Source organism: Saccopteryx leptura, chromosome 13 (assembly GCF_036850995.1).
Source record: "Saccopteryx leptura isolate mSacLep1 chromosome 13, mSacLep1_pri_phased_curated, whole genome shotgun sequence".
Classification (NCBI taxonomy): Eukaryota; Metazoa; Chordata; class Mammalia; order Chiroptera; family Emballonuridae; genus Saccopteryx; species Saccopteryx leptura.
In genome coordinates, this window is record NC_089515.1 from 17835187 (window position 1) to 17850413 (window position 15227).

The following is a 15227-nucleotide window of genomic DNA, read 5'->3' on the forward strand; positions in this document are numbered from 1 at the left end:
CTCCAGCTGCGACCCACCACCAACGCCCTAGTCCCTTCGGAAAGAACACCAAGGCTGCTTCCCCCCAAAATGTATTCATCCCTCCCTTACCCCAAATCACCAACACGGAAAAGTGGCTTTTTTTCTTTTTACTATTTTTATTTTACACTATAAAAAAAACAATGACAATGACAACAATCAGTAACATACTGCTTTTCTTCACATTCGTATGGGTTTTTAGGAAATTATTGCCTTTTCCCCTGGAGAAATAACCTACAGACAGAAACAAAGTAGTACCACACTGTGAAATCAGCAAATCCTAGAAGTCAACAGTTTGAAGACAACCCCCAGGGGCAGGGGAAAAAACAAGTGTCACAAGAGACAGACAAGCACAGATAAGGACAGCAAGCTGGGGAAAGACCAGGTCAGTGACACAGACCCAGACAGCAGGTACCTTTTCCTCCTGGCACCCACTGCCACCACCTCAAACAGGTGGTTTTTAGTCTAAAAGAACTCTCTTCAAAACGACACCCGAGTTGCTTTGAGTAGAGGTGCAGCGAGAAAGGTTCAAGTATGAGTAAGAGTCATGCCAAAAGTCCGAAGTCAGGGAATGGCCCACAGTGACAAGGCAAACCCCGACGTGCCGACGACTCGCTACTTCAATGAACTGCCTCCGTGGGACCCAAGAGGGAATCTCAAAAGGGTAGGAGGGTCCAAATCAGCCTCCTTCATGAGTCCTCATGAACCCTGTAGGGTTGCTTTCCCGACTGGATTGTCAGCTTATTCCCTGAAGCGACAGAGACAGATGTGGAGACTGCCAAAGGTAAAAAAAGTCCGGTGGAAATTGTGCTTCCTTCAGAATGAAGTGGCTTTGTACCTGCCCTTTCTCCCGTCCGGCAACTGCTCTCTCCCGTGTGGCTGCAGGTGGTTATTGCCTTATGCTTAAAATGAAAAGGCGAACTTGGAGGTGCCAGGACTGGCGGTCCTGAGAGGGCAGGGGGTCTGGAAGTACAGTAGTCGGCACAGGCTGTGCTCTCATAATGGCTTGGCCTTCCTTCGGTCCCAAGAACCTATCCCCGAGGTCAGTCTGAAGTTCATTTGCAAACCTGGCGACCCCTCGCTAATCTATCCCACGGGGGCAGCGGGAGAGAGCGAGGGGTCTTCAGTATTGCACGGGTATGAAATGTCCACAAGTTTAAAAAACAGGATCACAGTTGTTCTTGGGGCTGGGCAGGTTCCCCCATCCAGGTCTAGCAGGATGTGGCTGTGGCCATGGGGTTCCTGCTGAGCTCTGAGACCGGCGAGTGGGTGGGCACTGGCGCCAGCACCGAGGTAGGGAACGTGCAGTAGGAACCCTGCACGTCAGGGCTCAGTGTCTGCAAATGGGCTAGGAACGAAGAGCTGGCTGCCTCCCCTTGGCAGGAGGGAGCCTGGGGGGTGGGCGTGGAAGGCAGGATCTCAGACTCATATTGCAGGAGCTGGCCCATAAAACCAAAGTTGGGTGAGACCACACCCCGCCTCTGCTTGATGTACTCGAAGGCGTCCTTCAGGCGAAACTGCCTGGTCTTCATGAGGTAAGCCATGCAGATGGTGGGGGAGCGGGAGATCCCAGCCTCACAGTGGACCAGGACCTTGCCTCCCTTTTCCCTGACACAGTCTGGAAGGAAGAAAAGATGGGGGAGTTGGGATTAGAATCCAAAGGCAATGGCAAACACAAGCACTAAATACAGAAGTGATCTAGTTATCATACTGTCACGTCTGCTCAAGAGTCATCATGCTACAACAATCTTCAACCCCCCAGTGATGAGGACAGAGCTTTGGGGTCCCACCAATGCCTCCCCACATAGGACCTTTCTAATTCTTAGAGCTACTTCCCAGAGCTCCAGGATGGCTGCGCAGATTCTACCACTGAAGGTTCTAGACCTGGAGCAATCCCTTCCTGAAGATGCTTTTTTTTTTTTTTTTGTATTTTTCTGAAGCTGGAAACCGGTAGAGACAGTCAAACAGACTCCCGCATGCGCCCTACTGGGATCCACCCGGCACGCCCACCAGGGGCGACGCTCTGCCCACCAGGGGGCGATGCTCTGCCCCTCCAGGGCGTCGCTCTGCTGCGACCAGAGCCACTCTAGCGCCTGGGGCAGAGGCCAAGGAGCCATCCCCAGCGCCCGGGCCATCTTTGCTCCAATGGAGCCTTGGCTGTGGGAGGGGAAGAGAGAGACAGAGAGGAAGGAGGGGGGGGGGGTGGAGAAACAAATGGGCGCTTCTCCTATGTGCCCTGGCCGGGAATCGAACCCGGGTCCCCCGCACGCCAGGCCGACGCTCTACCGCTGAGCCAACCGGCCAGGGCCGAAGATGCTTTTTTAATATGGATGATTTTCAAGAGGGCATTGGAAAAGCCTTGAAATTGCATGTAAATTTTCATTGGGTATGCCCACTTTCCTAAGAGGGTCCCAGGCTCAAAGACGGACTTAGAAAAGCAATTCATGCCTTTTGGGGTCTGAGTGTAATGGTGATGACCTCGTCGCCATCTTGGTAGATGCCTTCTGACCTCCCCAGGCACCCCGTCTGGCTGTGCCAGGGAAGGATGCTTGGCTTAGCTCCCAGGGTTCCCAAACATACAACATACAGTGCACAGCCACTAATTACAGCCCAGGCTAAATGACGCTCACTAGGCGGAAGATATAAATGGCTTTCACAAACTCCACCTTGCACAACAATGGGAGTCACGGCTATAAAGCGACCCCATCAGTTAGCATTCTTTAGCCCAATGTGACAAAAGGGAGGGTGAGGGCACCCTCCTTATCTGTTATCCTCATGCCCCCAAAAGAGCTACAGCTGTTTAAAAATGGGAAGAGGTAAAAGGTTAAACATATGTATACCTCAAATAAAAATAAAAACCACCAAAAGGTCTTTCCAAGCCCCTCTCCTCCTACTAAAGATACAATTACATTATAGGACGTTAGATGTGACACTAGGTAAACCCGTGGTATGCAAAAACATTTAAGGTTTTAGTGATTTCTTTTTTAGAGACAGAAAGAGGGGGAAAGATGGAGGAGGGAGGGAATGGGAGGAGAAGGAGAAGGGGGGGAAGGGGAAATGGAGAAGGGTAAAAGAGGAGGGGCAGAAGGAGAGAGGAAGAAAAAAGTATTCATTTGTTGTTCCACTTAGCTGTGCCTTCACTGGTTGCTTTCCGTATGTGCCCTGACCAGGAATTGAACCTGCAACTTTGGTGTTTTGGGTCAATGCTCTGACTGAGCTAGCTGGCTAGGCCAAAACATTTAAGTCAGCCCTCTCTCCCCCCCACCTCCCTCAAGCTCGAGGAGTTTGCAAGAATGAATCTACAAGAGCTAAAAGATCGAGTTTCTGAGGAGTCAGGGAGTTTCCGCATCTGAGAACACCCCACTGTAGCTCATCAGAGGTGCCTCGGATTCCGTCTCTGACTCAAAAGAGAAAAAGGCCCTATACAGGAGTTCAAAGGGGACCCCAAGTCCCCAGGACTATAGGGTCATGACTCATTTTTCTTTGATTCTCTGTTGGCCTCCTTGCAGTCTAACTTTTAATTGGCTCAATGCCACATCCAAAAAAGCAAAAGGTCTAGAGCGCATTGCTTCTGAATGCCACTCTACCCTTCGGGGCTGGCCTTCCCCTTGAAAAGGGTCAGGGCACGGCTGAGCCTCAGTCCCCCCTTCCATCAGCAGGGCAAGAAGACGGGGGGGGGGGGGAGCATCCCGTGCTTTCCAAACGCTGTGGGTGTGTGGGGTTGTGTACACAAACGGGCACAATACACACACAGGATGGGGAGGGAGCCTCCTGAGAAATGGATGGGGTGGGTTTCACAACCTCACTGAGCAGCTAGCAGGTTGAGAAGGGCACGGCTTTCCCACCCGAGCACATCCTTTAGCTGCCTTCCTGAGATTCCAAAGGAACCGTCTCTGCCACGAGGCTCAGAGGACAAGGACAGGCTGGGCCTTTTGCCTCTGGTAACTTTCTCTATAGCTCCCCGTGGAGCAGAAAACACCTGTGACGGGCACTGATGGCCACCATGTGGCTCACAGGGGGCCTTTTAATCGCTACCTGCACTAAGTAACTACTGCTGTGCCCAACACCTACATTTTCCTTTCCAAGATCCTTCGGAACAAGACACAGGAAAATCACAACTCAGCTGCAACAACTATGCATGTTCAAGGGAAAGGACTCTGGAAAGCAAGGCAACACCACAAGGTTGGGGAGAGGTGCTTGCAAATTTGAGACAGAGAAAAGGTCAGTCCAGCCTCCAGGGGAGAAATGGGGGAAAGAGATGTCAAATGGGAGGACACTCGAGCTACATGCGGAACTGGAAAGCCAATGCCCAAGAGAACAGGCCAAGGGACCGGAGGTTACCGACCAGCCCTGCACAGCAGAGCACACGGTAACTGACTCACAGAATACAGAAAGGATGCAAAAGATGCCAACTTCCCTGTGCACAAAGCTTGGAGCCTGAGTCAAGTGCTATTCTTTAGTCCAAAATTAGCTGGAAATGCCAAACAAATTGCCTCCTAAGCGGTGTGCTAAAAACTGTGGCAAACTGCCAGGGCCCTTGGGGCTTAGTGCATAAGTAGTGCTCTCTCAATCCTTCTGTTTGCTTTTAAAAATATCCCAACCTACGTACAAGTACGGTTAGGATGATTCTTTCTCTCCCCTGCTTCCCTTGCGCGGAGATTTCGCACAGACGCGCCGTGCTTCCTGCCCAGCCAGAAACCAAAACCGGAGCGGCAGTGCCTATTGCCATAAAATTGTATTAATTTATCTTGCAAATTAAAGCTCCCATTAATAGCAACTTAAATCTTCCCCTCTGCCTTTTGGGTGGTTGCATCCGCTCTTGGCTCCAACTCTTGGCGGCCGCACACAGAATACACTTTCCTCCTCTGCAAAGGTAGCCGCCGTCAGTCCATCCAAATCCAAGGACCTGTGTCCCTATGAGGCGCCCAGAACAGCTGCGGGGAAATGGCTGAACCTACCAATGAAGTCTATTGCTTCTTGAAAGTGGGAGCTAATGTCAGCCGTGTGGCTGTCTTCCACGGGGATCCATTTGTAGTGTAGGTGGCCTGAGCCAGCCTCGGAGGTCCGCCGCGAGACGTTCAGCAGGGCCGTGATGCGCAGGTTGGCGAGGAACTCGCACTTGGATGCATGGTAGGCACTTCCAAGGTAGAGGAACGGAAGGATTTCAACTGGGCCGCCCTGGAAGCAGGGGCAAAGGACAAGCAGGAAAGATTGGATTAGCCTGCTCACTTGGGAGAGGAAACAAAACAACCCTGACCTATTTGTTTTCAGGTGGGAGGTTCCCTTCCTGGTTTCCAGGTAGAAAGAGTTCAGAGACAAGGCCGCTCAAGCAGGAGTCTAGGTGAAGAAGCCTCCATCCTGGCAGACTCTCTACCCCACATGACTGCTGGTGACTCAGGGACGGCAAAGCCCACATGGCAACGATTTCCATTTTCTTACACGTATCAAGGAGGCAGGCGATGCCAGCAGCCTGCCTGTACTGACGAGGATGAGCAGTGCAGTGCGAGGGGAATGGAGATGCCCGTGTTCAAGTCCTAGCTGACCCGAGAGCACCAGGGCACGCTCTTCAACTCGAGGGCTGTCCCAGTTTCCTTGCAGATAAAATGCTGAGGGGTCAACAAGATGAGCCCCCCCCCCCCTAGTCCTGATGTGTTTTTATATAGCGTATTTCATCAAACCCAGGACACTGTTGATCCTAAGAGGCATCAGGTTTCAGAGACAGTAAAACGGGGTCCCTCGCCTTCTAAAAAGTATGCTTCTTAGAAGTGAAAACAGCCACTATGTACTAAGAATCCTCAGACAAAAAAAAAAAAGCAGTTAGGCCAGGTGCAGAGGGGCTTCCCCACCCCATCATCTTCCCGTGGGGTGGAAGGTTTTGGTGAGATGCTCACATCCTCTCCCTTTTGGGAGACCACCTACACACCAAGTTTTGAGTTCCGGAGGATCCCCCTTGAAACCAGCGACCACCCACCCTGAGGCAAAGCCAGAAAGATCTGCCAGCTGGTTTGATTGTGGCTGTCTTAACATTTCCAGGACCCCAACTCCTGGCTCTCCCTCTGCTGCTGCTGGAGCTGTGGGCTCAGGGGCACCCCACCTCTGGTCCCTGGGTTCCACTGCCCCCCACAAGGGCTCTAGGATCCATTCCTCCACCCACCCACAGCTGGGAAGGCCAAGGCTCCACGCTGGATAGTTCAGTTTAGGGGCTGGCTTCCTGGGCGCATAGATAAACACACTCAACATTAACAAACGAAGAAAGACAGAAAAGCCAGTGATAGTTGGAACAATGGGAGCCCCTAGGGATTCAGAGGAACACAATGGGCTAGAAGGATAGTGGCTGGTCTTTGGGAGCCTTTTCCTATCATCCATCCGCTTCCTGTGTTTCCACTTCCTGTCCTGGAGTAAGAGTAGAATGGAAACTGACCAGACCTAAAATAGGAAAAGGGGCATGGGACAAGGGCGAGCAGCAGGCCATTCTCACTTTCCTCACAGGTGTTGTTTGCCTTTTCTTTCCTGAGAAGTCAGATGTTTACGCAAAGACCAGTTTGGTCACTTGGAAGAAAGTTAAAGAGCAGCCCTTTCCTACCAGTGTGCCCCAGAATTTCTAAAACACGCAGTACCTGACCATTTAGTCAGGGGCACCGACCTCTTTTCCCAAGACTGTCAGATAAAAAATGACAACAGGCAACAAACAACAGCCCTCTGGTGTGAATGCCCTGTCTTGAACTGTAAATAGATAGGTCGCATAATAGAATTACATCCTATTGGCCACATCACATAACAAGGTTGCACCTGACTGGTTAATTCTTGGAACCAGAAATCCTTAAATACTAGTATGGGTACCTGATTTTTTAAAAAGTCATCCTGAGACAAAAAGGGTAGGTAATTACTATTATTATCTTTAGTAAATCAATCAAAAGTATACCTGGGTGGGGTTTTTTTGTCAGATTGGCAAAAAACTTTTTTTTTTTGGTGTGCAGCATAACTTTAGTAATTAGTTTCTACATGCCATGAGATAAAAAAGGTTGAAAATCACTCTACTGTAGGATTTTGTGAAAGGCAGTAACAGTAACAACCACTATTTTTCTTAGGGCTTACTGTGGCTGGCCTCTAGGCTAACACTTCAGTTAGATGGACCTATGGAGAGCTCACTCTCACCTCAGCGCCTGGAAAACGCGGACAGACCAGGCCCAGGATCCTGTCCAGTTTCTTCTGGAGCTGAGCCCCACACACCCCTTGAAACCATGGGTCTTTCCCTTTCTGAACCTTCTGCTTACACGCAAGAGGCAGAAGCCAAGGGCCTTCAGAAATCCCAAAGGTTAACACGACCTCACCCTGCTTCTTAGAAGTAGCACTAAGGGGTACCCTAGATGCACCCTGGAGACACAGGTGGGCCACCCTGGTCCTCGCTGTGCCAAAGGTTCGCAGCACTTTTACAACATCCTGCCGATTCTTGTTTCTCTTTCATTTTTGGAGAAACACGGGGGGGGGGGGGGGGGGGGGGATATAACCCAAACAACAAACAAAAATAGAAATCAACAAAGCTGGATGACCCACATCTTGTCAGTTGAGGGTTCATCACAGAGTGTATCTTTCATAAAGGAAAACAAACAAAATAAAAACGCTGGCATGTTGCCAAACTAACAGGCTTCCTGACCAACAATCCCATTCAAAGAAAGGTCACCTGGCTTGACTCGGAATTCACCCCCCGGCCAGAGCTCCGCTCCACTCATGGTGCGCAGCCGGCATTTTAGGCAGCATAAAGAAATCTGCCTTCTTATGATTCTGGGTACAATCTTACTTGGGGGGAAAATTAGAATAGCTCCTCCCACCACATCAGGTGCCTAGAAGAGAAAGGCCCCTTTCCAAAAGAAGGTGTGTGGAAAGCAGAACAAGGTCCTGAAAAGCAGAAAGGGGGGTCACGAGCCAAGGATTCTGGGTCTAGTGCTGCCACGACCCCTGCCACAGGATTCTTGGCAAACTCATCACCTTGGTGGCCATGAAACAGCTCTTCCCTTCTGTAAAACAGGAAGGTGGGTTTTGATCCCTGGTTCCTGCCAGATGTGGGTGCCTGCCTGTTCCTCACCCTCCTCCCTTCTACTTCATGCTTCCTTTACTGAGTTGTCACCAAATAAAATTTTTGAAGGAAAGGAAAACAAACAAACAATACGTTTGTAGAAATCTATAATCCCCTGGTATCTCTTTATCTCCTCTGGTTCCAGAATTTAGGGAATTGGAAGCATCAGAAACCCTTAGACAAGCCTGCTTAGACTAGGGTTGTCGTTTCTCCACAACCCTTCTTCTACCTCCCCCTCCGCACCCCTCCCTCACACCTCATTTCAGTTAAAAATACCAAGAAGACACACCTTGACAGGTACTGGGTTGGCGTGCAGAAACTGTAAAGCATGAGCAATTACAAAGATCAACACAGGAAGCCTGAAAGTCAGCTCTGAAACATCTTCAGGGAAACCTAAACCGAGATTTCGAAGCTTCTCTGCACCTCCCAGGCCAGCTAAGAATAATACATTGTTCACTTCCTCTTTTCTCCAGAAGCTGTCAAGCATCCTGTGGCTCGTTTGCTCTTGTCAGCTTGTTTGCTGGAAGGAAGCCATGTACTCTTGGATGGAAACTCAAGTTGGCACGCCACAGAGGCTCTCTAAAGCTAGAGGGCTCCGCCAAAACCCTGAGCCACAAGAGAAGCCGCCATGGCCGCTGAGCAGGGAGAGGAAGTCAGGGTGCCGAGGGAGGGACAGGGCCGGGAGCCACAGAGCACTCACACCACATACCTGGTCGTAGGCTGGCCTGTAGCTGATGCTGAGCACTGGTCTCCCACACTGGCTGATGAGGGCTCTCTCGGTCTCCGTCTTCTCTTGTGAAACGGGTTCTACGTCCACGCAACACTCAGGATATTCCGAGTAGAAAGTCTCATATCCTCCTACAAGAAAAAACAAGTCAGACAGACGTAAGCATTGATTTCTCAGGCTGCCAGAAATTTTTCCACAATTAATCAATACCCTGAGTGTGGAAGTGTCAAAAATACTAGGTTAATATAGATTTTGGTCATATAAAAAAAAAAGCCAACCCAAACCAATAGTTTTATAGAAAATAAATTTGCTACACACACTCACACAACACAATTCTAAAAAGCTATAGGTCAGAGAGGCAATGATTAACTTTTTCTGTCTATCAGAAGCAGCTTAAACCTTGAAAGGAAATATATCTGACATCTGGCAAATATTAACCAGATCCCTCCAAAAAACAAAAGCTATTTTCTCTCTTATTTATGTAGGTGTGATTGTGCAGTTTCATTAATTTTCTAGAAGAAAGAAATTCCTAAACTGGTTGGTTTCATCCGTAGCCCATCAGCTCTAAACTAGATTACAGAGGAAACCCCTCCTTTCATAAGGAGATGGGGGCTAATATGAGATTTAAACTCAGGGCAATAAAACAGCCCTGCCCTTTCTCACTCCCAAGGTGCTAAGAACACTGCTGACAATTCTCTCCATAGGTCCAATTTAGAGTAATCAATCTAGATTATTACCTTCCAAACCAAACTGGAGGAATGGGACCTTCTGAACTTAAATCTCAACCTCCTAAGTAAAAACTGTCCCCTTGATTTAACACCTACCCTCCCTCTTTATTTCCTTATTACCCTTCCCTCCTGAACTTTCTTGCTTTTTTCTTTTCTTTTGTATTTTTCTGAAGCTGGAAATGGGGTGGCAGTCTGACAGACTCCCGCATGCGCCCAACCGGGATCCACCCGACATGCCCACTAGGGGGCGATGCTCTGCCCCTCTGGGGCGTTGCTCTGTTGCCACCAGAGCCACCCTAGCACCTGAGGCAGAGGCCACAGAGCCATCCTCAGCGCCCGGGCCATCTTTGCTCCAATGGAGCCTTGGCTGCGGGAGGGGAAGAGAGAGACAAAGAGGAAGGAGAGGGGGAGGGGTGGAGAAGCAGATGGGCGTTTCTCCTGTGTGCCCTGGCCGGGAATCGAACTCAGGACTTCCGCACGCCAGGCCGACGCTCTACCACTGAGCCAACAGGCCAGGGCCCTCCTGAACTTTCTGTCCCCCACATGCCCTCCAACTGATAAGTCAACTACTATACTAACAGGTGCGATTCTGTAAACATTCTTAATAGCACACTGAAACTTCTCCAAATGGATCCCTTAAAGTGAAAATGTACTATCTGGTAAGTCACAGAAATATGAGCGCATCCGTACATAGACAGGAACGCCTTTTCAGGCCGTACACTCAGTGGGGAAGAACCAAGTGAAAAGCTGGCCTCCGAAGGCTCAGAATGCGGCGAGGGCTGGTGGCTGACCTGGCCAGCCTTGCCTGGGAAACCCTTTGCTGCCAATCCAAAGGAACCTGAGGCCATTCACAGTGTCCAGAAAACCGCTTCTGTCTTTTTCTGGCCCAGAGAATTCACTTGGGGGTCAAACCATCCATTGAAAAGACACATTCTGAGGCCATGTATTTTCCAACCCTCCCCCCCTTTTCTTTGCCTTTTGGTGTTGTGAGTCCCACAGCAGAGCACATGGTGACCTTTCAAAGCCCCTGCAGTAAACAAGTGGTTAATGGATTGCATGGCAGTCTCCAGCTCCCTCCCAGAAGCCACCAATTCCTCGAATGAGTCATCTCGCCATTACCGCTTCCTCTCAGCTTGCTGGAACTGCCCCCTGCCCCCATTTAGTACACCCAAATCTCCCCTGTAGTCACTTCAACAAATAATCCATCAGGCCTTCCAGATGACCTTCTGGTCCTCTGTAGTGACCAAGTTCCCGGTTACCAGGACAGGAGCCGTGCCAGAGAGGGAAGGCAAAGGCAAGTATTTGTGGCTTAGTGTACCCCTGCCCCCAACCACCGTGCCTGGCCCCCTGCTCTCCTAGGAGGCAGAGAGAAGCCAGACATACAGATACAGAGCTTCTCTGATACAGGGCTTCTTTGGAAGTGGAAGTTAGTAAATCACTTCCTGTGACTGTGCCTCAACATTCTGGTTCCAGGGAATAAACAGTAATATGGGATGGGAATTTGGAGTAAGAGTGGGTCAGCACTTCCAAACAGCAGGAAGAAGCTTGGGAAAGAAGCCCTCAGGCCACCCCATCTCTTGGCTTTAAATAGAGCATTTAGGAGCTGGCTGCCAGGAGTCCAGAAAGGAGGTGCGGGTAGGTGTATGCTGGCTCCTGACTGCCTGTTGACAAAGGGAGACAGGCAGACAATGCGTCTCAGTGCTGCTGAAGCGCAGATAAACAGAGCCCTGCCTCTTTAAACCTGGGTCAGGAGGAGTCCTCCAGATTAGATGGTCTCTGTCTTTCACCCACTCCCATCAGAGGCGTGGAGAGACAGAACATTCCTCTCTGGTGCCTCACTTGAGAGCGTTGGCAATTCTTTTGGCTGCCTCATCCCTCTTCAGAGCGATTCTGTGTTCGATCACCATCGCACTACAGGGGAGCATGACTGCATGTGTGGGGTGTTTTGGGAGGGGGGAGATTAAGGGAGATTAAAAGGCACTGTATCCCCAAGATCTGGGATGCCACTAGATTAAACTGAACTCATATGTGAACCTAAATTAGATAAGGAAATAAAAATTTTCTTTAGCAACAACTTGAAGTTTAGCAGTGTTATAAGGGGAAGTAAGTAATAAGCAATTGTTACTGAAATTTAAAATATAGATAACTTTTGACCTGGCAAGCCTCCAAATATTCTGAAAGATAGTGCACACACAAAAGCATCTGGATAAAAATACACTGTACCACTCTGTCTCAGAGAGTGACGTTGGCAGCAACCCACTGACTATCGCCAAGGGACTGGTTAAATAAGTAAACCAGACTTGTATGCTCTGATAGGAACAAATCTCCCAACATCTAGTTGGGTGATATAGACAAGGGCAGGAAATTTATAAAATTATTAATTTTTAAAAATTATTACATTTTTAAAAGATACGGAAAACTCACTTTAAAGATTAACAATAAATAACTGGTGGCCATCTCTGTGGAGTGGAACTTGGTTCTAAGGGTGTGCAGAAGACTCATTTTGCATCACACAACCTTTGTAGTGTTCAAATTTTTACCTATGTATTATTACTTTCCTTAAAAAATATTAAACATGAATTTTCCTGAGCTGTAAGTCTACAGAGCCGCCTACTTCCTATGGCAATAACCTCTAAACTGTCAGCAAGGCCCCCCTAGAGAGGGGTGGGGAGCAGAGGTAGGACCAGGAGGGATTTCCTGGAACATACCCTTCATGCTATTGTGGAGGTGGAAGCTTTTCCTGTACTCATTGCTAAAAAGGAGACAAAAACCACATCAGGAAGAGAAATCAGGGGCCATGTGTGAAAGCTTCACAAGGTTGGAAGGCATCCCTCCATAGCCTGGGGCTGAAGCTGGCTGCAGAGGAAGGAGTACCATCACCTATCTGCCTTTGTCATCGCCCTAACAGGAACCAGCAGGGGACACCCTGCTAGAGGTGCTAATAGAGTGGAAGCTGTCCTGGTGCCTAAGGAATGTCCTGGCCTGGAGGTGTGTGAAATTCCCCTAGCCGCAAGGTTTTAAAACAGGGCCCCCACTCTCAGCTCACTGCACACCCGAGTTCTGAACCACATCACTGTTACAGCTCAAGATCTTGGCATCAGGTTTGGCAGAGCTTTGGGGCGTCGCCTGGTCTGAACCCTCAATTCTGCACTTCGGAATAGGTCTTCCACACATTTGAGGTTACAAAGTACTCAAATATGAAGCAGAGGGGGCAGTCATAGGAAATACCCAGAGATCGATGTTCTTGGCTTTTAGAATCAATCACCCACCCACCACCGGAAGTCAAAGTCATCTCCCCAGCAGGTGTAACGGGCAGACGGGTGGCACAGCTTCTGGGGTCTCAAACCAAAAGCGACACAACCCCTTCCACCACCACCCTGCGGCTCGCTTCACCAGCCACCCAGCGTGGCTCCGGACCTAGGATTATCCCGGGGCGAGGGAGGGAGGAGGTGAAAAGGGTGGGAAAGCTGTTAGCTCCAAATTGAACTAGAGAAAGGCCTGGGAGGGGGAAGGGGAGGCCGCAGGAAAACAATAAAGAGCAATAAAACGAAATGGAAAGGCAGGGGAGGGGCTCGCCGGGGTCAAAAAGGCAAGAGGGGGTCGGCGAAGACACTGCCTAAAGTATGTTAATTGTCCGGGCGGGAGGAAGGGGGACACCGCGGCGCCACGCTCCTGGGGAAGTCGTGACCTGCCGATCCTGCCAGATACGTCTATCGGGAAGGCTCGGAGCCCGGGCCCCGGTGAAACCAGCGAAGCCCGCGCCAGGAACCGGGGCCCGGGCCCAGCACGGCCCGATAGCCCCCGGCCGGCTAAGGAGCGGCGCCCCCGGCTGCTAACCACCGCACCCACCGGGGCGGACACGCTGTCAGGCGCTTTCGAGGAACGCAGGTGGGGATGGGGAAGCGCTAACACTGGCAGCACCCTCCCCGGCGCGCTCGGGCTCCAGCGTGCCGACTCCGGCCAGGGGAGCCTTCCCGGGTCCCAGGGGGGCTCCAGCGCGCCGACTCCGGCCAGCGGGGCCTTCCCGGGTCCCAGGCGGGCTCCTGCGCGCCGACTCCGGCCAGCGGGGCCTTCCCGGGTCCCAGGGGGGCTCCAGCGCGCCGACTCCGGCCAGCGGGGCCTTCCCGGGTCCCAGGGGGGCTCCAGCGCGCCGACTCCGGCCAGCGGGGCCTTCCCGGGTCCCAGGGGGGCTCCAGCGCGCCGACTCCGGCCAGCGGGGCCTTCCCGGGTCCCAGGGGGGCTACAGCGCGCCGACTCCGGCCAGCGGGGCCTTCCCGGGTCCCAGGCGGGCTCCAGCGCGCCAACTCCGGCCAGCGGGGCCTTCCCGGGTCCCAGGGGGGCTCCAGCGCGCCGACTCCGGCCAGGGGAGCCTTCCCGGGTCCCAGGGGGGCTCCAGCGCGCCGACTCCGGCCAGCGGGGCCTTCCCGGGTCCCAGGCGGGCTCCAGCGCGCCAACTCCGGCCAGGGGAGCCTTCCCGGGTCCCAGGGTGGCTCCAGCGCGCCGACTCCGGCCAGCGGGGCCTTCCCGGGTCCCAGGGGGGCTCCAGCGCGCCGACTCCGGCCAGGGGAGCCTTCCCGGGTCCCAGGGGGGCTCCAGCGCGCCGACTCCGGCCAGGGGAGCCTTCCCGGGTCCCAGGCGGGCTCCAGCGCGCCGACTCCGGCCAGCGGGGCCTTCCCGGGTCCCAGGCGGGCTCCAGCGCGCCGACTCCGGCCAGCGGGGCCTTCCCGGGTCCCGGGGGGCCGTCCCGGAGGGGGGGAGGGGAGGCAGGGCGGCGGCGCCGACGCGCTCACCTTTGAGGAAGTAGACCCGCGGGCCGGCGGGCAGGCAGGCGAGCAGCGAGGTGAGCACGACGCGCGCGGCGCTCTCCTCCCGCAGCTTCTGCCAGTGGCGGCTGCCCTGGTCCAGCACGACCACGGCCGCCACGCCGCCGCCGCCCTCCTGCAGCAGCCGCTCGCGCGCCGCCTCGTCGGGCAGCACGTAGCGCGCCGACACCGCGCCGCCGCGGGCCCGCCGCAGCACCACCGAGTTGAGGTTGACGTTGAGCGAGCCGCGCACGCAGGAGGCGGCGAAGGCCAGGTAGGGCCGGCAGTCCAGCACCACGCAGCGCGCCGCCGCCTCCTTGCGGAGCATCTTGCGCAGCTGGCGCCCGTCGAGCGACGTGACCTTCATGCCGCCGCCCAGCGGCCCCGCGCCGCGCAGGTGCTCACGGCCAGGGTGCCCGCTGGCGGGGCACAGGAGGGCGCTCCGCGGGGCCGCGGCCGGCCAGCCGGCCTACCGAGCCCGGTGCCGGAGCGGACGCTCAGCTCTTCTTTCCCGCCCCGCACGCTCGGCGGCCAGCCCGGCCACTCGCCGCCTCAGAAGTCGGGGATTCCGCTGCCAGCGCCGCGTCTTAAGTGGAGTGTGAGGGCTCTGACGTGGCTGCCCATATAAGGCCGAATATGGGTGTTTCCCCGCCCCCTCGGGCCGTGGCCACGCCCCCGGGGGCCGGACGCGCGGGGAGGGCGCAGGAGGTTAGTCAGCCCGAGAAAGAGGAAGTGGGAGGCTCCTCCCTCGTGCTCTCTGTGGGGTTGCGCGGACAGACTCACTCGCGCATCACGGAGCGCTGCTGGTGGGGTGTCAGGAACGCCGCGAAGCCGATGTGACCCACGCTGTGCGGGAAGTGGAGGAAGCGGAGGAGGCC

The 15227-nt window shown here is 53.3% G+C and overlaps 1 protein-coding gene across 1 annotated transcript; it reads right to left on the bottom strand.

Annotated features, from left to right (window-relative positions):
* Nucleotides 1-232: 232 nt before the first annotated feature.
* DUSP5 (dual specificity phosphatase 5) lies at nucleotides 233-14942 on the bottom strand. The gene is made up of 4 exons (XM_066354988.1): nucleotides 14338-14942; nucleotides 8802-8950; nucleotides 4977-5196; nucleotides 233-1636 (listed from the first exon to the last, which is right to left on the bottom strand). The coding sequence occupies exons 1-4, from the start codon at nucleotides 14714-14716 to the stop codon at nucleotides 1230-1232; spliced, it is 1155 nt and encodes a 384-aa protein (XP_066211085.1). The 5' UTR covers nucleotides 14717-14942; the 3' UTR covers nucleotides 233-1229.
* Nucleotides 14943-15227: the final 285 nt, after the last annotated feature.